At 38.7% G+C, this 25,143-nt stretch overlaps 1 protein-coding gene across 1 annotated transcript in view; it reads right to left on the bottom strand.

The window, feature by feature from the left end:
- The window catches only part of LOC124795837 (protein scarlet-like), a 345,562-nt gene that overhangs the window by 33,689 nt on the left and 286,730 nt on the right, over positions 1–25,143 (bottom strand). The window contains exons 4-7 of the mRNA XM_047259923.1: positions 20,577–20,625; positions 18,703–18,752; positions 18,478–18,611; positions 10,600–10,752 (exon numbers count right to left, since the gene is read on the bottom strand). Coding sequence (XP_047115879.1) covers positions 10,600–10,752; positions 18,478–18,611; positions 18,703–18,752; positions 20,577–20,625 — 386 coding nt within the window. The remainder of the gene's footprint in view (positions 1–10,599; positions 10,753–18,477; positions 18,612–18,702; positions 18,753–20,576; positions 20,626–25,143) is intronic.

The raw sequence follows: 25,143 nt of genomic DNA, 5'->3' as shown, positions 1-25,143 counted from the left end.
GCCATTTCTACAGCCAAGTGTTTGTCGCTACGAACACCGCCACAAAATGTTCCATGGAAGAAGAAGCAGAACATATTTTATGGCATGAAAAAGAATGGCAGGAAGAAGAGTAAATGCAGACTGCAAGCCTCATTATACTGTAGTTACAGCCACACACAGTGGTGTTTAATAAAAACTGTACAAGTGTTAATGTTATTTTGCTAGCAATTGCTTAGGTGCAACTGCTTTACTTCAAGTTTTCAACACACTGCATGCTGATGGCAGAAATAAGTCCAGGCATTAACTTTGTGCAGGCATGGGTTAGGGCTGGCCGTTTCCAGCAAGAGTGAGAGCAAGGTCATCAACACTGCACATGTGCGAGACAACTTAGATAGTCCCCACACATCTGTCACACATCACGCGTATAGTGATGTAACGCATGTTGCTACTGTGATTCAAACTTCACTTAAAAGACGTTGGGAAATATTGTATGATTGAAGGTCGAGGCAGTCGGAAGCGGCTGCAGACCATAAACACACCTTGCGCGACCCGCAGGCCGAGTTGCTGTGCTCTATGCAGCATACACAGCCTACGCTATGTACATAAATTCTCATCCACCCTCTTTTAGGCAAAGTTTGAATCACAATAGCAACATGCGTTACATCACTATACATGTCTTTTCCAGAGTGTTCGAATGATGATAAAAAAAGTATAGCGTCCCATTTAAAAAACATGTACTTACCTCATTATCCCGGTCAATATAAACATTGTGATTATCTTGCATGTACCAATGTATGTGCCCCATAGTCCACTATGATTAGCCGAAAACCGCATGCTGATACGCGCAATCACCCCCGGAATAAAGGAGGTGTTACGTCTTACGCGACTCACCCTGTGCGTGTGTGTGTGTGTGTGTGTGTGTGTGTGTGTGTGTGTGGTCTATTTTTGACATAGGCCTTGTTGGTCAAAAGTTCTTTTTGTAAGTCTTTTTGTTGGCCTAGCTGCGACTCAGCATCTCCGCTATATGGTGGGTAGCAACTACCATTTTCATAATATTGTTCCATTAAAGCTGAACCTGTAACTAACCACCACTTGTACAGTAGCCTATTCATCAATACAATACCCAAGTTTAGTGGCACTTGCAAGTTTTAGTGATGTCTGCAGTATTGTTATTTCCACCATTCTTCTACGTATCATAACCTACACAAATTTTGATACAATCAATGAAAAGTAAAAGAACTAACATGGACAGTATGTTTAGTCTGTAGATAAAATATGTGGACCAAGAATTTTTAAGTGAATTTATCTGGCACAGGCATTTTCACTCTTATACAAAGGAAATGCTAGAAGTCAGCTTATAAATGTAAATAAATTTGTGAAATGCAGTGGTCCTGCATTTAGCTGATTTAATGACAAATATTTCACTAGCATGCCTGAGATGAATACTGTAACATCAGTTTATCCCACTCAACACAGTAAAAATCATGGAGCATTAAAAAGCACATCTGTTTGAGATGCCTAACAAAGCAGTTGTTGACATTTGTTATCTGCGAATGACACCACACCAACAACAACAGTGACTTGCATGTTGTAGAGCCAACATCAACTGGGACACTGAGTGACATTCTGTAGTGATAAGCCATGAGTCTCACTTCTGTACTTGGCTAGCAGATAAATGCCAAAGTGTTTGTAGATGATCTGGTGAAAGGTCACAGGAAGCAACAATGTGTGAACTATCTCCTGGAATTGAGAAGTGGAAAGCTATTGAATATTACAAGAGGACTAATTAGACAATTGCAGAAGAGAGGCTCAATGCTTGCCAATATGTGGCCCTGTTGCCCTACCATTCATGAACAAGATAGCAAATGGCAAATTCCAGCAGGACAATCAGGACAATGTAAGCTCCCACACTGCAAACACCTTGAGGAATGTATGGACTCTTCACTGGCCAACTTGTTATCTATGAAATTTTCTTAGGCTTCAAGCCGCATCCAGTTGTTTAAAATCCACGAACTTTCTGTTGGGTTCACAGCCATTGTCAAGTGGTGACTGTCTATTGATTTCTGCTGCCATCCTTATGTAGCCACACTGTCTTCAGTGATGTCACTGGTGCTTGCTCCAGAAACGTATATGGTAATGTTTTCATGGCGCACTTGCCATGCCAGCTTCAGCTTTCCGATGGCCGGGTTCCAAGCTGTGCTTACCTGCAGGCTGCCATCTTTATTGAGGGAGTTGTTAGAAATTTTTAACTCAGTTGCTACTTTTATAACGCTGTCCCAAAAATTAGTAGTCCATGTAACAACATATGTCTCGGCAAATGCAATACGGTGCTCGTTTTCTAAAGCATGTTCTGCCACCGCTGATTTCTCAGGATACTGTAGGCGAAAACATTTTTTGTGTTCCACACAGCACTGTTCAATAGTATGTATAGTCTGTCTGATATAGAACTGTCCACACCCACATGGTATTTTATATACTCCTGGTATTCTGAGCCCAACATAGTCCTTCACAGGACCTGTTAGCAGTCGAATTTTAGTTGGTGCCCTAAAAACCATATTGATTTTATACTTCTTTAGAAGCTGGCTAATCTTTCCTGTTATTGAACCACAGAACAGTAAGAACGCAAGCTTCTTCGTGCCCTGCTCGGTGGCCATCTTTGGCAAGATGGCTTGTGAAATCTGGTGGTTGTTGTAGCCGTTTTCTTTGAAGACTTTCCATGGGTGGGTCAGTTCTTTTGGAGTGTCCTTAGAACAGAACTTTTCTGCGAAGGGTGGTGATAGCTGGTAGCATGCAGATATCGGTATGTGTGGGTGAGTTTCCGATCAACAATGTGGCAGTCATCTTGATGTTGAAGCTCTTTTGTCTGTGCCTGATTTAACAATAACATGTTTTAAGCTGGGTCTGCCTTTAGCAAAACACAATTTTGTTTTTTGTCCCAGACATGTTTCACTGCAGTTGCAGCATCATCAGTGGGTTTTTTATTATTATGGCTGTTAAACATAAGGAATGTTCTTTACTGTTTAAATACATATAAATATTAGTTTCTAAATTGTTATACAGGTCTTTGAAGAGCACATAAAATTGTGTATTTACACCTTCTTATCATATGGTGTGGTTTTCCTGCTGTATTACGTTTTTACAGTTACTTTTTCTTTACAGTTCGTCACCTGCAACTATATACAACTTAATGTAGGCAAAACATTTACGCAAAAAGTATGATTTCTAATCTGTTGTGGCTGTGCCTCAAATTAATAATTCATGTGAAAGGTGTGTGTGTGTGTGTGTGTGTGTGTGTGTGTATTTATTTACATTATGTCTCACTTATGGTTTCTTTTTTCGTCATCTTCTTCATTGTCATGTTCTATGTATTGAGTTGTCACTGTCATTGTCACTGTCACTGTTTACCAGCTGTAATAATAAGGTGGCAGACAGTGGAACAGTAGAAGCTGTGAAAACAAGATGGCAGACAGTGGAACAGTTGAAGATGTCATTGGCAGTTGTTTTGGATTTCTGAGAGAAGAGAAGAGAGAGAGAGAGAGAGAGAGAGAGAGAGAGAGAGAGAGAGAATGCAGGTCTGATGAGGGAGTTAGTTGCAGAAAAAATAAGACACGTAATAAAGAAAAACAAGAACAACATATTGACAGAAACAAAAACTGAAGAAGAAAAAACATGCAGAAAAATAAAACACAAACTTCAAAACAATGAGGCACTCATTATGAGATCAGACATGGGCAACAAAATGATAATAATAAAACAGGATGAATACAAAGATAAAACCTTAAAATTTCTGGAAGACAACAACATAATAAAGGTAACCAGCGACCCAACACAAAGATACCAGAAAAACACACAAACACTTCTAAAAAATATCTCACACATATTCACAAAACAGAAGGTGAAATGGCTGAAACAAAAGAACCCCAAGTACCCACACTGAATAGCCCAATAAAGCTCCACAAGGACGGCATTCCGATATGCACGGTTGTCAATTTCAGAAGTGCAGCCACGTATCACTTAGCCAGATAAATCCACACATACTTACAGAAACATTACACATACACAAACAAGAGAAACATACACAACACTGAAGAGCTGATACAAAAAAAAAAATCAAAGACATCATTGTACCCACAACAGCCACACTCACATCATTTGACATCACATCCATGTACACCAATATCCCCACCACAGAAACCATCAGCATCATCAAACAACAATTAGAAGAACAGGCAGAAATTCCCAAACCCCACATAAAAGCTATAGCTAGCATTCTAAAAGTAATCACAGAGCAAAACTATTTCTCATTTGACAATCAGTTCTACTCACAAGAAGATGGACTTCCAATGGGGTCACCAATCAGTGGACTTCTAGCCAACATTTTTGTTAATCACATTGAAAATAAAATATCTGAAACAATATTAGGACCAAAACAATACCGGATAATATATTGGTATCATTATGTAGATGACATCATATGCCTTCTAGATGAAACACCCAGTCACATCCAACAACTCCATAGTGATATGAACAAAGTACAGCCAAAAATAAAATTCGCTTTAGAAACAGAAAACAACAAAATGTTAAATTTCCTTGACCTCACAATATACAGATACAACAACCAACAACAATTCTCCATATTCCAAAAAGTAACCACCACCAGCACAACCAGTCACAAACATTCCAATCATCTGACTACAGACAAACTAGCTGGTTTCCAATATATGCTACACAGACTGAACAAAACTCTACTCACTGAAAGCAACAATAACAATGAATTACAGACAATCAGACAAATAGCTGTAAAGAATCGATATGACACAAACACTATAGATAAACTGGACCAAAAAATTAAAACAAAATTAAAAAAGACACCCAACACACAAGAGCCTTCTGACCAACTTACAAACACGCAGAACACACATGAATAAGAAACATCCACAACCACAAACAAATGGTTCATTCTCATCTACAACAACAAAGCAGCCCACATTATAGGCAACATACTCAAAAAACAGGGGCTAAAATAGCCTACAGGACAGACAACTCAACACAGATGAAACTAAGTACAACCAACACAAACACAGACAAACACAACACATCTGGTATTTACCAAATAATGTGTCAGGACTGCAAATCAGTTTGTATAGGACAGACAAGCAGAAACTTTAATACCAGATACACAGAACACAGAAGAGCATTAAAAAGTAACAGCTGTCATTCCACATTTGCTGAACACCTTATGGACAATAAACATAGCCCAACAGACATCAACACTGATTTGAACATTCTTAAATGCAGGAAGAAAATTATCAAATACAAAAAGATATAGTTGAAGGAAAGCAAGTAATAATAATAATAATAATAATAATAATAATAATGAGCGTATGGCATTGGTGGCCGGGAGACCCCTTGCGGGGCAGTTCGGCCACCGCTCCACAAGTTCTTGTGAGTGAATGAGGATGAAATGATGATGAAAGACACACAACACCCAGTCATCTCGAGGCAGAGAATATCCCTGACCCCGCTGGGAACCGAACCCGGGATCCCGTGCGTGGGAAGCGAGAACACTACCGCGAGACCACGAGCCGCGGAGAGCAAGTATAGAAACCGTAAGTGAAACACACTGTAAATAGATACACACACACACACACACACACACACACACACACACACATTTTACATGAATTATTAATTTGAGGTATAGCCATAACAGATTAGAAATCATAATTTTTGCGTAAATGTTTTGCCTACTTTAAGTTGCGTATAGTTGCAGGTGACAAACTATAAAGAAAAATAAGACACTGTAAAAATGTAATACAGCGGGAAAACCACACCATGTGGTAAGAATGTATGAATTCACAATTTTGTGTGTTCTTCAGAAACCTGTAATTACAATTTAGAAACTAATATTTATATGTATTTAAACAGTAAGGATATTCCTTATGTTTAACAGCCATAATAATAATAATAAAAACACTGATGATGCTGCAACTGCAATGAAACATGTCTGGGACAAAAGACAAAATTGTGATTTGCTAAAGGCAGACCCCACTCAAAACATATGTTAAACACTGTGGCTTTCTTTCCGGCGGATGAGGAAGGCTAGGAACCATCTGTCTCTACTCCCATCATGAATCTGATGTTATCTTAGATGCTGTTGCTGTGGTTGAAAAATTCTTGCAGGTTTTCATTCCCTTATGGCCACCCAACAAATGTGTTGTTGACGTAATGATAAAAGCAACTAAGCTTTTCAGGAGCAATGTCCAGACTGATATTCTCAAAGTACTCCATGAAGAGGTTGGCTATAACTGGAGCTGATGGGCTTCCCATTGCAATGCTGTTCATCTGATTAAAATAATCTCCATCACACAAAAAACACAATGATGTCAGAGTGTGCTTAAATAAATCCACAACATTGTTGTCAAATAACTTCTCTGAGATATAAGCATTTAATTTGACTCAGGCAGTCACTTGTATTGTTGGTGTGGTGCTCACAATGACCTACGTGCAGAGTAAGGATGCTGACCAGATGTTTAGATGGTCTTTACATTGGTGATCTAGTGGTGCTTACGATGGGGCATGGAAGAGTGAGCTCCTTATGAACCTTGGGATCACAATATGAAGTAGGTGGATGAAGTGAATGAGGGATGAGTTTTTTAAGAACATTCTCTTCCAGTGAAGATAGCTTTAGAAGCTCTGACATTTTCCTCATTATTCTGGATGTTGGGTTCCCTGAAAGTTTTTGATACACCTCCTTCTCCAGCATCAACCGAATCTCTGCGACATAGTTAGATCGATCCATAATGACAGCTGTATTGCTCTTGTCTGCTGGTAATACTACCATGAGAGGATCATTGCAGAGCATGTGAAGACCATTACACTCAGCTCTTGTTAAGTTTGAGGTTCGTGGCTTGGATTTTGAAAGATGGATTTCTTCTGCAGTTTCACTGGGAAACTTACGAACCGCTTGCTCCACACCATTTATGATGTCAACGAAAGGGATGCTTCTTGGAGATGGTATGAAATTTAGTCCCTTCTTGAGGGCTGATATGGCACCCACATCAATATTGCTTGTTGTCATTCTTACAACAGTGCATTCTGTTCTTTTACCCTCTGTCCCAGGTTGTTCCCGTGAAAGCCGACTAAATTTCCCTTTCTCCCTTTCTGTGGTTTCCCTCTGCGATGACATCTGTTGTGCTACTGTGTCTACATCAACCCAGTCCCAATCCAATGGACGTCGAACAGATGTGCAGAACTATAGACCTATATCTCTAACGTCAATCAGTTGTAGAATTTTGGAACATGTATTATCTTTGAGTATGACTTTTCTGGAAACTAGAAATCTACTCTGTAGGAATCAGCATGGGTTTCGAAAAAGACGGTCGTGTGAAACCCAGCTCGCACTATTCATCCACGAGACTCAGAGGGCCATAGACACGGGTTCACAGGTAGATGCCGTGTTTCTTAACTTCCGCAAGGCATTCGATACAGTTCCCCACAGTCGTTTAATGAACAAAGTAAGAGCATATGGACTATCAGACCAATTGTGTGATTGGATTGAAGAGTTCCTAGATAACAGAATGCAGCATGTCATTCTCAATAGAGAGAAGTCCTCCGAAGTAAGAGTGATTTCAGGTGTGCCGCAGGGGAGTGTCATAGGACCGTTGCTATTCACAATATACATAAATGACCTTGTGGATAACATCGGAAGTTCACTGAGCAGATGATGCTGTGGTGTATCGAGAGGTTGTAACAATGGAAAATTGTACTGAAATGCAGGAGGATCTGCAGCGAATTGACGCATGGTGCAGGGAATGGCAATTGAATCTCAATGTAGACAAGTGTAATGTGCTGCGAATACATAGAAAGATAGATCCATTATCATTTAGCTACAAAATAGCAGGTCAGCAACTGGAAGCAGTTAATTCCACAAATTATCTGGGAGTACTCATCTCTAACGTCGATCAGTTGTAGAATTTTGGAACACGTATTATGTTTGAGTATAATGACTTTTCTGGAGACTAGTTGATCGTTGGTAAAGCAGATGCCAGACTGAGATTCATTGGAAGAATCCTAAGGAAATGCAATCCGAAAACAAAGGAAGTAGGTTACAGTATGCCTGTTTGCCCACTGCTTGAATACTGCTCAGCAGTGTGGGATCTGTACCAGATAGGGTTGATAGAAGAGATAGAGAAGATCCAACGCAGAGCAGCGTGCTGCGTTACAGGATCATTTAGTAATTGCGAAAGTGTTAAGGAGATGATAGATAAACTCCAGTGGAAGACTCTGCAGGAGAGACGCTCAGTAGCTCGATACAGGCTTTTGTTAAAGTTTCGAGAACATACCTTCACCGAAGAGTCAAGCAGTATATTGCTCCCTCCTACGTATACCTCACGAAGAGACCATGAGGATAAAATCAGAGAGATTGGAGCCCACACAGAAGCATACCGACAATCCTTCTTTCCATGAATAATAAGAGACTGGAATAGAAGGGAGAACTGATAGAGGTACTCAGGGTACCCTCCGCCACACACCATCAGGTGGCTTGCGGAGTATGGATGTAGATGTAGATGTAGAGCATCCCATCAGCTGCAGGTGGGCAGCTATTAGTTCATGGCCATTTGTATTCAACTGGTGTGATGTATCCTCCCTTGCAGCAGGGCGAAGCTGTCACGACAAAATATTCTCCAGGCTGCAGTATTGTTGATATAGTGGCTCACAGTGGCAAAACATGGAATCATCATCTCTTTCCACAGCAGCATAATAGAAGGCTAGAGAGCTTAATAAATTAGCCTTCTTAACACACAGATTCCCCAGGCGTTTGATGCTATGTCAGGTTTCCTCCCCATAAAAGAGAGCACAGTTTCACTGCGATATTTACTAATAAAATTTTATCGGGCTTCCAGCCACATCCAGTAGTTTAAAATCCATGAGCTTTCGACCAAGTTCTCCTCAGAAATCATCCAGTGGTGACTGTCAAGTGATTACTGCTGCTATCCTTATATAGCCGCACTGTTTTCAGTGATGTCATTCGTGCTCACTGTAGCGCAATATATATGGTAATGTTTTCATTGCACTACATCAGCTACAACTTTCTGATGAATGGATTCCATGTTGTGCTCAGCTTCAGGCCACAGTCTTTATTGAGGGCGTTGTCAGAAATTTTTAACTCTATCAGATAACACTATTCCAAAAACTGGTAGTCCAAGCAACAGTGTTATAAAAGAAGCGATTGAGTTAAAATTTCTGACAACTCCCTCAACAAAGATGGCAGCCTGCCGCTAAGCATAGCTTGGAACCTGACTTTCAGAAAGATTAAGCGAGCACGGTAAGTGCGTAATGAAAACATTACCATATATGGCACTGGAGCAAGCACCAATGGCATCACTGAAGACAGCACAGCTATATAAGAATGGCAGCAGCAATCATTCAATGTTCACCACTTGACAGTGGCCAAGGAGAATTTGGCTGTAAACTCATGGATTTTAAACCACTATATGTGGCTGGAAACCCAAGAAAATTTGGTCAGTATATATCACCACAAAACTATGCGTTCGTATACTTGTCACCTTTCCACCCGCAACAGCATGTCTGGGAATTGATGTGAAGACATATACTTGTACCATCCTCCAGCCAGCAATCTTCATGAACTGACAGAGCATGTTTTAGGCATGGTGAGAAATTCCTTGAGATGATATCAGAAAGCTGTTTGCTGCCGTATCACAATGACTGCAGCACAGCATAATGCTCATGGGGATCACTGATGAATAATTTACGTTAGTTCCTCATGGGATGAAAAATTATTTACTTACATGAGGACCATCTCCCCATTTGATAAACATGGGACTGATGCTTGATGGTATTACACTTTCTGTTCCTGTCAGTGTATAATAGCTGTTACCTGCTGTGGACCAACAATGTATACTAGTTTTTTCATTTATATAACTGTCTCCCATCTGAGTGAAATAATTTTTTCATCATGAGAAATGGTTTCTTATTGTTATAATAGGAACAAAAACTAGGAGAAGAATATCAGTTCAAAGAAATTTGGGTTACACAACTACCTGTGTGGCACGAGGCTGGTGCTTCCCGTTATTTGAATTGTACTTTTAACAAATTATAGATAAAATGGTAACTGCCCTGTAAGCTCTTATGTTTTTCTGGTTCTTGAGAGAAGTTAACATAAGAATTATCACTTTTTTGTTTCAAAAAATTTGCAGTATTTTAAGGCTTGCTTCTGAAATTCCTCAGTGGTCTTATATCATCAGAGCAGAAATGCTGATCCTAATAATAAACAATGCAAGAAACAACCTGCATAACTTTATTCATATATCATTCTGAGGGAAATTGAATGTACATCTTATAGTTATAATAACAGTTACATCTAGAAGGCTAAACTCTGCAAGTGAAGTCTTAAGGTGAAACAGAACATCAGATGCTTAGAACATCAATATTTTCTGTAGCTATCATATTACAGTGAACTCAGGAAGATAACACAAATGCTGTACGTTCTAATCATTTTTATTGGAAACTTAATTAGTGACCATTTATCAAACAGTTGCTTTTATATAAAACTGCAACTTTTAGAAATTGCCTATTACAATATTTAATTGCACATACCTGAACAGCTAAAGATAATCTCTTTCTCTCCCCTCCTGACAGTGCTGATAGTTTTGTGTTCTTGCACTTGTCAAGACCAAGTTCAGAGATCAATGAAGATATCCGTCGCTGTCTTTGCAGAAATCTCACTTGGGCATCCATTTTCATGCAGGCCTGTCATGAACACAAAAAAGAAAATATTTTTTATTTGATGTAAGTGTTTTTATACAAGTCACACTTACCATTTTGGAAACAAAAAGAGGAAGTTAAAAGAAAAGTATAGTCAATTTATGTCTGAAACATATTCGGACTGAATAAATTGTGGGGAATTCTTCACCAAATGTAATCAGTCATTACAACATTGTTTTATATAATTTCACAAACAGTACTGATCTCCCATGCTTGGAAGATGACTTTCAGTGTAGAGGTTCTATACTTTGTGTTTAAGCAGCAACAATGACTATAATTTTGGCAACAGATGTAATATGAACTTTCTTCATATTTACTGTTTCCCAGTGCTAATTTTATGTACACACTATTAATAACTAAAAAACTGCAGTAACAGGTGGGAAGTGCTTCAAATTGTAAATTTAAAATACAATATTTTGGAAGTATCTAGTAATGGATTATATTAAATTTTGTGATGACTCCCCTGACATAACTCTTTCTATAGCTAGTAACTAACAGAACTGCAATAACAGTAAAAGCTAAAGAATCGTTCTACAGATTTAAAAAAGCAATTATACAAACTAATTAAAACGAAAAACAGAGTTTGGAATAGTCATTTATTTTAAATAAAACAGTGCGCCTATTCCAGATTAACAACATTTTTCAATCCTCATTTGTCGAGCAGTTTGTTGCTGTTCGTATGGTCAAATTGTGATTATTACAAACAGTGTAAATGTGTTGTCCATACTGTTTACTGTGACCAGCAGGGTATGGCAACATGTTAATAAAGAGATTGAAAGTAATACAAGCGAGCAAATGGTAGCTGATAATAAGTTTAATGCTGTCACTTGACTTAATGAATCAGTACAGTGCAGTGCACAATTTTAAGAAACATACAGCTTACAAGGAAATCACATAAAATTTTGGAACTCAATGAGATGAAAGTAAAATAATATATTTTTGGTTGCAACTCATCAGGCAAGAATAGCTGAAATTCATGGTACGATAATAGAATGTAGTACAATATATGGGAATGACATGATCAACTAATCGATACCTGACAAGTGCAGTTTTTCTTAAACTTCTTATGTTCTTTGATATTTCTGTTCTTCTTAGCTTGCTAATATGTTTGCATCATGATTTTTGGCTCTCTATAATAAAAGTGAATATTACCACACCAATAATTTTTGTATGTGTTTCATATGTAGACGATAGCATTCCTAAATAATTGGTGATCCTGAAGCAGAAATTGCATTCTTGTGGATAGGTTATCTGCTGCAATTCACATAGATAGATCCTGGTTTTGGTCAATGTGTTTGCACACCAATGATGGCACCATCCAGAAATTTAAACATGAGATTGAGATTCTGCAACACTCAACTCCCATAATTCAATCACTGGATTCTGCACCACTTGCCAAATTGGCTTTGAACATAATGCTAAAATCTGTGCCAATTATACCATCAGCAGGTACAGTGATGCAACCACAGGACAGTGCTTTATCCAGCCACACTGCAGAGTCAAGTGACATTGAACCCAATGTAAACATGCTACCAGTTCCGGTCCCTCCACCTGCTCTGGTACCACATACAAGAACAACAAACTTTCAGCTCTTGTGGCTCTCCCACACCATGTTTACCATTCTGGCTCTGCCATTTGTACCCAGCCAACCAGCTGTATGGTTCGCAATAATTGAAACATTTTCACCCAGCAACAAATCTGTGATGACCTTGAACAGTTCACTTAAGTGATCAGTAATCTTTGTCAATGAGTAACTTCATTGGCGATGGATAATATCTTACATTCCTTCTCCAACACCCTTACAATGCCCTCAAAATGCTGCTGATCTTACATTGCATAAAACCAATGGATCAGATGCTTATGCAGATCCTTTACCTTGAGATGTCTGGTGACAAGACACAATCTAAATTCTGGAAACATTTGTATGTATGATTGATGCCAGTATAATTTTGGACAATATGCCACCACACATCTGACAATAATTGCTACTACAAGTCTGACTAACCTTAATTGCTCACAAAGGACAATCATTATCCAAGTTGCTTGAAGTTGCTGACAGAGCACACATTATGCTCAACTCATGTGCTGCAAGGCACTGGGAGAATTATCATTTCTACCAAAGACAGCCAATAGTTGGTGGACCAGTCCTGTGAGTCAATGCTTTACCATGATGCCGTCTCCACCTGACGACCATCAGGCTTACCTGGGGACCTACAAACTCTCTGTCAAGAAGTTGACTAAGCATTTAAGAGACATTGCAACTATGAACTGTGGCTGCAGGTAGTGCCTATACACACCATGCCCTTATGCCCCAGTCATGCATTTATGAGCTACCTTGGTAGACATTTGGTGCTTTCATAGACATTTTGGTTGTAAGGCTATGAAGTGCATAAAACCATTTTATCATTTTTGCACCCAAACATCAAACATGATCTGATTTAGGTGTAACAGATCATGACATCCATCTTCAGTGCATACCGAAAGGACCCGTTGATGTTCTGCAATACGTGTCCCATGTAGCACTATTCATTGTGCTGCCAACTGCAGTATGACAGCAAAACTGTCACTGTAGCATGACTACACTCTACCACATCACCGAGGCTAATCATCACTGACTGGTCATCAGGCTTATTGTTTTTGATTGATATGGGATCGGGTGTCAGCATCTGCCAGCCACATACTCTCCTGATGCCAAGAAAGTCAATATTGTCCCTTTAATGGTAGCCAACAATTCCATCATACACAAGTATGGTTACAAGACTTTGCTGTTTGCCAGCAGACTGTTGTCTGGAAGTGTACATTCATGTCAACTGACATAGCTCAAACAATTTTGGGTTAGGTTTCCTCAAGCAAGCTACTGTTACTGTGGATATACAGAATGCTTGCCTGACACATTCTGTTGATGGTCACACTGTTCCCAATGTAAAAGGTTGTTCACATGCTCACAGCTTAGACAACTTAAATACTTCTTATTGAATGATGAAATGGGACAGTGGGAGTCCTACCACTGCAAAGTGGCATCCAAAATCCATAACATTGAAGATGATTATGCAACAATCAATCATGAAATTACCAAATCACATGCAGAAAACAGTGTGTTAGAATTAGAAGACACTCTGAAGGCCACAAAATGCAAGCTATAAGCAGCTTGCAAAACATTGTAGATGCTTAGAACATCTTCACAGTGACCCCGCCTCTAATACAAAGGTGTTTTCAGAAACATAGCAACATAGCAAACCATGAAGCCACAGGGCATGGCCACATACACAATGGTGCACCATATTTGTACCAACTGTGGTCCAGCTGTTTCCTTATGCACCTACCAGATTGCGTTGGAACAACTACATGAGATCAAAGTTTTTTGATGAGATGCTTCAGGGTAGAGTCACATACCATTTGGACAGTTCTTGAGCCACACCAGTCCATCTAGTGCACAAGAAAGATAGTTCATGGCATCTGTCTAGTGATTATTATGCAGCGAATGCCTGAACAATCCTGGATAGATACCTGATACCATACATCCAGGATTTTACTTGTGCTCTGGTGCATGTGACTATTTTTCATGCTGAAGAAATCATTCCCACAGGAGAATCATGCAAACATACCATCATTTGACCATCGTACAGACTCCCATATGGATGGTATAGTAACAAGCATCCCTGGCATAAAGAGATAAGCAAAAGATCTGAAAGCAAATAAGTCAACCAGTCTGAATGGAGTCCCAGTTTGATTTTACAAAGAGTACTTTATGGCATTGGCCCCTTATTTAGCCTCTCACCCAGCACAACATCTTAAGTGACTGGAAAAAAGTGCAGTTGATTCCAGTGTATAAGAAGGTAAAGCATCACTCATGCAAAACTCAGCTTGCCCTTTTCTGTCATGATATACTGTGAACTATGGATGAAGGGCAACAGGTAGATTCCATATTTCTAGCTTTCCAGAAAGCATTTGACATAGTGCTCCATTGCAGGTTGTTAACAAAGATACAAGCATATGGAGTAAGTTCACAGATAAGTGAGTGGCTCAAAGACTTCTTAAGTAATAGAACTGAGTACATTGTTCTCAGCTGCAAGTGCTCATCAGAGACAAGGGTATTGTCATAAGTGCCCCCGGGATGTGTAATAGAACTGCTGCTATTCTCTATATAATAAATAATTTGGTGATGGGATGGGTAGCAATCTGCAGTTGTTTGCTGATGATACTGTGATGTACAGTAAAGTGTGAAAGTTGAATGACTGTAGGAAGATACAAGATGTCTTAGATGATATTCTGGTTGATATGATGAATGGCAATTAACTCCAAATGTGAAAAAATGTAAGTTAATGTGGATGAGTGGCGTTGAGATACAGTATTACTAGTGTCTCGCTTGACACAGTCAAGTTGTTCAAATATCTTGGCATAATGTTGGAAAGCAATATGAAATGGAATGAGCATGTGAGAACTGTGGTAGTGAAGGTGAATGGCTGACTTCTGTTTACTAGGAGAATTTTAGAAAAGAGTGGGTCACACGTTAAGGAGACCATATGTAGGGCATTTTTCCCTCACTCTGTTTGGGAGTGGAATAGGAAAGGAAACGACTAGTAGTGGAACAGGATGCCCTCTGCCGTGTACCATTCGGAGGCTTGTGGAGTATCTATGTAGATGTAGATGTAAATGTAGAGGTTTTTAGTGTGTCTCATTGGCAAAAAGTGTATAATTAGATTCCAATGGCAATCAAAGACATACTTAAAACTGCAGTGATAACACTATTTTGACTGTTTGAGTTTTTGGTTATCCCTTTTGGGCTGAAAAATGGAGTGCAGACATGGCTAGCTATTTCGCCAATATTCTAAGGGGCCTTCCATTTTGCTTTACTTACCTCAATGGCATACTAGTATTTTATAAATATATGTCCAGTTACTTAGCCGTCTTTTAAGGGCAGCGCAGCAGAGGTGAATTGACCTTGAGATTATGCTCAGTGAGAACAAGGTTGTTGTCAGTGAACTTGTGGTAATCTTCCTTGGCTATAAAATGTCTACCACATCCTTACATGGGAAGTTAGATACTTTGTGGCTCCTTCTCTGACCACAGAATTATCAATAACTGTTTCCTTAGTGTGGTTAATATTTACCAACACCACCTCACATGAATCCATGCAACATGAAAGTCTCTCACAAATGCACTGGCAGGCCACAGGGTAACAGGCAAGTGCCTCCTCCAGTTGTTGATGCTAGCTGATATGTAGCACTACACCAAAAGGTGGATGGATATTGGAAGTTTCTTTTCCAAAAAACTGCAACCTGGCTAAACATGTTGGAGCACTTTAGTGATCTAAGAGATCATCTGATATTTCTGTCTCCTTTTACACTGAAAGCAAATCCATTGTGTCAGCATTTCAAAAGATCAGCAATAAGTACTATCCATGCCAATTCAGACACATCAGATATGTCTACCAAATTACAATGGATGTACATCACATTCATGATACTGATAACAATGTAGCCAACTACTTTTCTAGTATCAGCAGCCTAACGCCTGTTTAGAACTACAACGACCTCACCACAACTCAATCTTCAACTGTTACTGAACAATTGCTCCACTGGCCCGTGCCTCCAACTGTACCCAAGGCACGGCAAGTGTAAGGTGTGATGTATGTAGAAACAGAGACTTTGCTTCACACCTGTTTCGACAGACAGACAGCATCCACAGCCTAGCACTTGCCATAGGCAAACAGATGGGTGATCAATTCATGTGGCCTTCAATCAGGAAACTTGCACGTGCCTGGGCTCCCATCTGCATAGAGTGCCAAAGCATCATGATCAGAGGCATGTGCATGCAGATCTGGGACACAGTCCCATGTCAACAATGAGGTCTGGACATGTCCACATTGACTTAGTCAGTCCTCTTTCCCCCCATCTGAATGCTTCAGATACATATTCATGGCAGTGGACACATGCTTACAGTGGGCAGAAGTTGTTCCAACCAAGGATATGTCTAATGAGACAACCACTGGGACATTCATCAAAACTCGGCTGCAATGTTTTGGTTGTTCTCTCCACACCACTACCGTCCAGCGGTGACAGTATGAGTCCAACCTTTTCAATGATCTGTCAAAATTGGGCAGTTTTTGTAACTACTGTACCACAAGCTGTCACTCAGCAAGCAGCAACATGATTGGGAGAGGGTACCACACTTTAAAGGTCACCTGCAGTATCATCTGAGCAGCCATCTTCGGTTGTTTGCAGATGACGCTGTCGTTTATTGACTAATAGTCATCAGAAGATCAAAACAAACTGCAAAACCATTTAGAAGAAATATCGAAGGTGCGAAAAGTGGCAGTTGACCTTAAATAATGAAAAGTGTGAGGTCATCCACATGAGTGCTAAAAAGAACTTCGGTTAAACGATAAATCAAAATACCTAGGAATTACAATTATGAACAATTTAAATTGGAAGGAACACATAGAAAATGTTGTGGGGAAGGCTAACGAAAGATTGTGTTTCATTGGCAGGATACTTAGAAAATGTAACAGACCTACTAAGGAGACTGCCTACACTATGCTTGTCCATCCTCTTTTAGAATACTGTTGCGCGGTGTGGGATCCTTACCAGATAGGACTGACTGAGTACATTGAAAAAGTTCAAAGAAAGGCATCATGTTTTGTATTATCGCAAAATATGGGAGAGTGTGTCACTGAAATGATACAGGATTTGGGATGGATATCATTAAAAGAAAGGCGTTTATCGTTGCGATGGAACCTTCTCACGAAATTCCAATCACCAATTTTCTCCTCCGAATGTGAAAATATTTTGGTGACACCGACTTACATAGGGAGGAACAATCACAAAGATAAAATAAGGGAAATCAGAGCTCGTACGGAAAGACATAGGTGTTCATTCTTCCCGCGCGCTATACGAGATTGGAATAATAGAGAATTGTGAAGGTGGTTTGATGAATCCTCTGCCGAGCACTTAAATGTGATTTGCAGAGTATCCATGTAGATGTAGATGTACGTAGCCATCAAACCACCCATCCACATACATGCTGGATGTGCAGTCAAGTTCAAATTCCTATTTATCCCCAGTACTCCACACTGGGTGGGGGGGGGGGGGGCTTTATGCAAATGACATAGTCAACTAATCAACATGTGGCAAGTGCAGTATTTCTACGGTCTTTGATTTTTCTGTTCTTGTTAGCTTGCTAATGTTTTCACATAATGAATTTTTGCTGTTGTACAGTAAAAGTTAATAATTCGTATGTGTGTTTTATATGCAGACAGTAGTGTTACTACAACAGGCTTACTCAAATAGTATGCCTGGTAACTCAGGTGCTTCTTTTTAGTGAATTAGACAAGACTGCTACTCAATAGGCAAGGTAAGAGAGATACACAAGAAATGATGAGATATTTATAATTAGGTGCAATTTACAGATGTTTCCATGATCCGGAATCCATCTCATACATGCTCATGTCCTACCACCCTGCCTAGTTGCCCATTGCTCTCTTGTTCCATACATCATGACAGGTGATCATGTATCTCTTTTGAAAGCTCTTCAAAGCCTTTGCTCTAAACTCTGTTCCTCTTGGTAAAGAATCACTTATTGTGACAGTCTGGAACACACTTTCATTTCTCTGTCGTAGTGTGGATTTAATTAACTTTTAATTCAATATCTAGAAACCTGACTTAGCTTTATCAGAAAAGTTACTGAGGATTTTTATTTTATATACTTTACCATGAACTCCATGTGCTCTGACACTGTAAGAGAATCAATAGTGAGATCTTGCTGAGGAACAAATCCAGATATACTGCTCATTATTGCTTGGTCTACAGGTCTGCCATTTACTAGAATGTCTCCCTTAGTCTCACCTGTTTTGGGATAAAACAAACAAGCTTAGATTAACATTGCAAACACACATGGAATTACCTGAGAGAATGAGTACTGCAGTTGATTTCCTACCTTTAATCCTCTGACTGATTGTTGCTAGAAGTGTTGTTTTTCCAGCACCACTAGAAGAAAGGAAACAGTGAGAAACTGAAACACTTCCGATTCAAGTGCTGTTACTTTGAGATTTAACAAATACTAGTTTGGAGTAATCTGAAAGTGATATTGTCCAAATAGTAACATAATGCAGATGTAATGCACATAATTAAATTGAATTAGGTATAGTACAAAAAAACTGAATCTATATGCAGCTTCAGTACTACCTTCAATGTTTCCACAAGTTTCAAAGTTACACACTCCAACAGAATATTTAACCCATTCCTTACAATGTTGTTTACACTGTGATGAAGTGCTTATATTTAATGTGATGAGCATTTTCAGTGTTTCTCTTAATGCAAGTGAGAAGTATTTAATTCAGAATAGGTTCCAAACTATAACTTGCAATACTTATAAAATTATTTTCTCCATTTTGAAATTCTTCCCCACTAATTGTGATCTTGTAAAAATATCTTCTTGGTTGCCTAACACAGTGTACTGAATCATTTCACCAATAACATCAGGTTGCATCTGATCTCATGGTGTTTTATGTATGTTTTTGTACATAGCAGAGCACCAAATTTTTGGAGATACTACATCAACAGAGGGCAGACATGCAGTGGTCCCTAGAGAATTAACATAATTTTAATTATTTCACTTTCATCCTGTAACTTGCTATGATATATTACTACAATGTGCATCTCTTGCTCAGTCAGATTATTTCTAATTTGCTTTCATTTTTTTGGATATTTTATAATTAGGTCCTTTCTTTCCACAATCATGAAGAATAAGAACAGAGATGACCAACACAACTGTTGATTTCAAACAATGCATTATCTAGGATAGAATGTAAGAATATTATGAGAAGGTAAGTTGCTACTCATCATATAGCGGAGATGCCGAGTTTCAGATAGGCACAACAAAAAGACTCTTACAATTAAAGCTTTCAGCCAAGGGCCTCCATCAACAATAGACACACGTGCATACGCACACACACACACACACACACACACACACACACACACACACACACACACACACACACACACCACAGTGGTATCAGTTGCCTGAGACTGCAGTCATGTGTGTGTGTGTGTGTGTGTGTGTGTGTGTGTGTGTGTGTGTGTGTGTGTGCATGCACGTGTGTCTATTGTTGATGAAGGCCCTTGGCCGAAAGCTTTAATTGTAAGAGTCTTTTTGTTGTGCCTATATATGACTCAACATCTCTGCTATATGGTGAGTAACAACTTGCCTTCTCATAATATTGTTACAATTGTTGATTTGTAACACAGCAAACGATTGTGCAAGAAGCAGATTACCGGTAACTTAATTCTGTGTTGTGTTGCTGTACTTGCAATGCCTCCTTCTGCAGCTCAATGAGGAGTGCATGAGGAAGTGACAAAGGACATATCATCAATTCTATTTCAGCAACGTTCTGCAATCTTCCACATCTGCCATGACTGTAGGACAGTGCTGAAACTGTCTCCTTAAGAAGGAAACAGTATAATTTCCCATGAACAGCCCAACAACAAAAAATCTATATTGCATAATGACTGCTAAAGCGATCAGCAATTCTAAATCTGTAGTTTAGTAAAATCACTGTAAATCATTTCTATAAATGTATGAAAACTATGTAATAAGTACAAATCTATTAGGACCTGACGGACTGCCTCCACATCAACAGTCAACACACCAGGAGGCCCATGCCTTAGCAACCTTTATTTTGTGACAATTTAGACATATCACAAATACTATGGATCTGGATGGACGAAACAAAAATAAAATAGGGTGTGTGAACATGCTCTGCTTGCTGGCAATGCAAAGGTACAGTTATAGCTATTCATTATACATACCTGGCGCCCATTATTGCCAACAAAGTCCCAGATTTAGCAATGCCACTGACTGCAAACAGACAAAGATACTACTGTTAGTCTATGGAACATGCAGAGAAGGCTCCATATAATCATGAAATCATTCACTTCACGTCAGAAGATGGTTCAAGCACAATGAAATATTGAATTGTGGATGGGAAGGCGGTAGAGAGAAAACAGCATTACTATGTGTTGCTGCTTAAAACAATGACTAAAATTGTACTACCATTGTACACAGTTCAATTAAATACAGAAAGGGGAAAATGTGTACAATCATAGCCATCCTCTCTCTCTAGTATTATTCTTGTGGTCCAGACAAGCAAAGTGCTTCAGTAGTAATGTGGTCCCCAGATGGTCAGTATTATTTTACAATAATATTTTGCAATATTACTGAAGTTCTCCCTAGACTGTTCAAATAAAATGTGCATTATTTAGTCTGGTACAAAATGATGGATGGTGAGGATGCTGATGCCGTGGTAACTGCTCTCCTTTGTTGCAAACAGAAGGATAAAAAGAAGGCGGAAGAAAGATTTGTATAAAGAGCATAAACAATTCACTTCTCAAAACATGTTGAAAGAATTGAGGTTGAACAGGACAAATGATTATCAGAATTTTTTACACATTGATGGTCCAGTATCTGATTCATTACTGGAAATGGTTCCCCTTAGGTTTGTTTTTAGAGAATTATTTTAAATAATATCTTCTCTTGTAGCTGTAGAACTGCTCTCTACGTTTAATGAGCAACAGCTTAGAACAATAATTCTTAATTTTCCAGGTTTTTGTATTCATTTGTCCTCACGTCCCAAGAATTTGTGTATTTCAATAAACTCTAAGGTGAATCATCTTTCTTTTTGTTTTGAACTATTTGTAGCAAATAAACAGAAGAGTGCACACATTAAAGCGCATGGAGCAGCTGGCAAGAATATCATCAATACTACTCTCAGAGAGCACAATATTTCTCAGGTAGGTCAATATACTTCTAAAGTATTTCATCTTCTCAATATTACTGCACAGATTGTCAATTAACCCATGCATATTTAATACTACTGTGCATCCTGAAATACTGAGCAATAATATTGACTGTCTAAGGGCCACTCAAGGCACTGGACACACATTCAGAAGGAGAGTAGTCCAGATCCACATACGTCTGTCCAGATTTAGGTTTCCTGTAGTCTACTTAACTCATTTGTATTGTTGTTGACAGCTGAAAAGAATGCACACAGCTCATGTGCAGTAGCAAGTCAGTGGGTGCACTTCAATGTATCGTATAGTCAAGTCAGTATAAGGAAATCCCTGACGGTTGCAGTGGGCTGGGTGCGGCAGCTTTGTGCACCTACTTCAACCTATCATGTAATGGGATTGTGTAAACATCTCTATGGTAATGCCTCAGTGTTGTCGCAGCTATACATATGACTATTGTTTTTGCCTACAGCTGTTAGTGCTGCACATCTGAAAGCTGGCAAAAGTACTGCTAAGTGTCAGGTAACTATTACCCAACTACAGACAGAACAGAATGTGTCATTCTAAAAACATCAAAATGAAACTTAACATGAAGAGAATCAACCAACATAAATCATCTTACATCTTCATTGTTCTAATACTTCCAAAGTAATATACACTACCTGATCAAAAGTATCCCAACTCTTCTATGTAACGTGTATCAATCACTAGATGTCATGAGAGGCAAACTGACCAGTATAAGGGGAGTCAGGGAATAATTTGTTCTCAGTAGACAAGCAGAAACAGCAGAAAGAGTCAGATACAAGAAATCAGCAAGTTCAAAGGTGGACTAGTCACTGGATATCACCTGAGTAACAGATCCATCAGGGACATTTCAGTACTTCTAAAGCTAGCCAGGTTAACTGTTGGTGATGTAACTGTGAATGGTAAATGCAAAGGAAGATCCACACCTAAATTAACACTAGGCAAATGTCTTGTATTGATGGACAGGGATCATTGAGCATTGTGGAGGGTAGTTGTAAAAAATCATATGAAATCAGTAGAAGGGATTATTCAGAAGTTTTAAACTGCTACCAGCAGTCCATCTAGTGCAATGACTAAGTGTAGGAAGTTAAAAAGAATAAAGTACTTTGCGTGATGCTTGAGCAACTCCTCATCAGACACATATTACAGCCACACAACATTTCATTTTTTGCAGTATCATTGCTAAGCGATTTTTGAGTTGATGTAAAGAGTGACACCACTGGACAGTGGATGACTGGAAATGAGTGATTTGGTGTGATGAATCATACTATACGTTGTGGCAATCTGATGGGAGGGTTTGAGTTTGGTGAATGTCTGGAGAACATTACCTGCCATCACGTTTAGTGCCAACAGTGAATTGTGAGGAGACGATTTAATGGTATTGGGGGTGCTTTTCATGATTCAGATGTGGTCCCCATATTGTGCTTAAGAAAACACTTGATTCAGAACGATATGAACATATTTTACAGTACAGTGTACCATGCAGAGTAGAGGAACAGCTGGGAATGACGATTGGTTTGTATCAGCTTGACAAAGCATTCTGTCATAAAGCAGCACCAGTAAGGAAATCAGTGGCAAGCCAATGATGGTCAACACTGTGTGTAACACTGAGGATTCACCCCTTCAATTTTGTAAATGACTGAACCAATTGACTACGATTTGGAAGAAGATGCCAAAAGAAAATCCATATTATGTAACAATTATTTATTATGTCCTGCTAATATATCTGAAATACAAATTATAGGAGATTAAGGGTTTAATTTTTTTGTATATTAATTGGATTTGGCTTTTTTAGCCATACCTGTAATGTTCCACAATGTTACGTGTTTATAGGATCATGACAAATATTATAACTCTCAATTGATTTTTAGCAGAAAGTAATAAAAAAGTTATGTTCTATACGTAAATGTCAAAACGTTCCTTGCTGTCTTTATTGCGTTTCTTATTTTTTGTTACCATCGTGATCTAGATTTCAATATTTAACGTGAGTGAAAACCAAGATTGAAAAGTCTCATGCTATTACAAAATCCGAACAGTTACACAATATCAACTCCTCCTAGTCTTTCTTTGTGCGAAGTACTTAATAATCTCGTGAGTATCTAGTTTTCCCTTCCATAAAAAGGCCAAGTTGGACGATCTTTCCTTACTCAATGTTGAGTGCAAGCAATTTAAACAAAAAACTAAGGACGATGTTGTGACTAAATAACAACTAAACTCTTTAGAACCTGCCTAAAAATGTAAAAATAGATATTAACCTTGAAAGATGTTTTAGAGTCAATTTAAGGTGCCTGCCTCCATGTTGATAATCAAAAGTTTATTGCGTTTTCGGAGCCTTTTGGGTCTGTAAGTTTCAAGCTCAGTTTCTGTTACTAATTTTACGGTAATTTCTTTTGCATTACTTACAGCTATTTCAAATCTTAAGACAATTCGACAGCCGATCAAAAAGTTTCATAAATCTAGTATAACATCCAAGGCGACCTGCATATTCACATTTTTTGACCGAAAAATTTTACTAACAAAGTTTACTTACGTCAATAATATCGTGCCATACATAAATTGGGCTAATAAATGAAAACACACATGCTTTGTCTGCTAGACATTGCGCGTCATCATTTGCGTTTTGATCAAAAGAAGAAGCGTTAGTTATTTCGTATAGAGTATCATAAATGTGTGGTAAATTATTATGCAACGGTCTTATGGCATCTATTCTACTTGTTCATCTTGTCCCAGACAATGGTCTTAAAGTTAAATAAGTAATGCATTTTTTTGATAAATCCACAAATAATTGTACGGCTCTTGCACTATACTGAAAACATATGTAGTGTACCTAGTAATTTATATTAGCTGCATCGTTAACAATTATATTTAAACAATGGGCAGCACAGAGTACGTAACAAGCCCATGGATTTAGCTTCAACAGTCGCTTTTGTAACCCATTGTTTTACAGCGCGTGTTTGAATCATTGTCATAGACCTGTCCCCTTAAATTATTTATATTCAGATTACGTTTTGGTAGCCTTTCTGTAATAAAAGAAATCAAAGCGGCGCCAGTAGCATAAAAAATTGGACAAGAAGCTAAGAAGTGCCCTCTTATTTCCAGCTGTCGTAGCGTTTCTTGAAACTAACGAATCTAATGATAATACCGATTGTTCCCTACGTGAATAATCGGGAGTACAGTCAACTAAAACTGAAAAATGTTCGGCATAAGTTTAAAAAGTGACTTTGGTTTTGGGTTGCAAGTACAGAAATTATTTCATTTTGAATTTTGTCTCCGACATAAGTCGGCATACTCGTGACACTTCTGCATCATTCATCACGTCTTGTGTCTTCGGTCAGACTTGGATCGAATTTTCGTAACATTTCAATGCAATTCAGAAAACTGCCATTGTTCCAGTTAAATTATTTTCTGTCTGTTCTTTCCCCAAAACGCCAAGTTAACTCACCTATATAACCCTTTCGGTAATATTGTAACAGCGCTCCTTTTCAGGATCTAGAAGTTTTTGAAGGGCGCTGTCGACAGTTTTTTTTTTTTTTTGTTTTTTAAAGACTTACTGTACTCAATCTAT

Source organism: Schistocerca piceifrons, chromosome 1, assembly GCF_021461385.2.
Source record: "Schistocerca piceifrons isolate TAMUIC-IGC-003096 chromosome 1, iqSchPice1.1, whole genome shotgun sequence".
NCBI lineage: Eukaryota > Metazoa > Arthropoda > Insecta > Orthoptera > Acrididae > Schistocerca > Schistocerca piceifrons.
The sequence above is the reverse complement of the archived record's forward strand: the minus strand, read 5'-3'. Positions and strand labels throughout refer to the sequence as shown.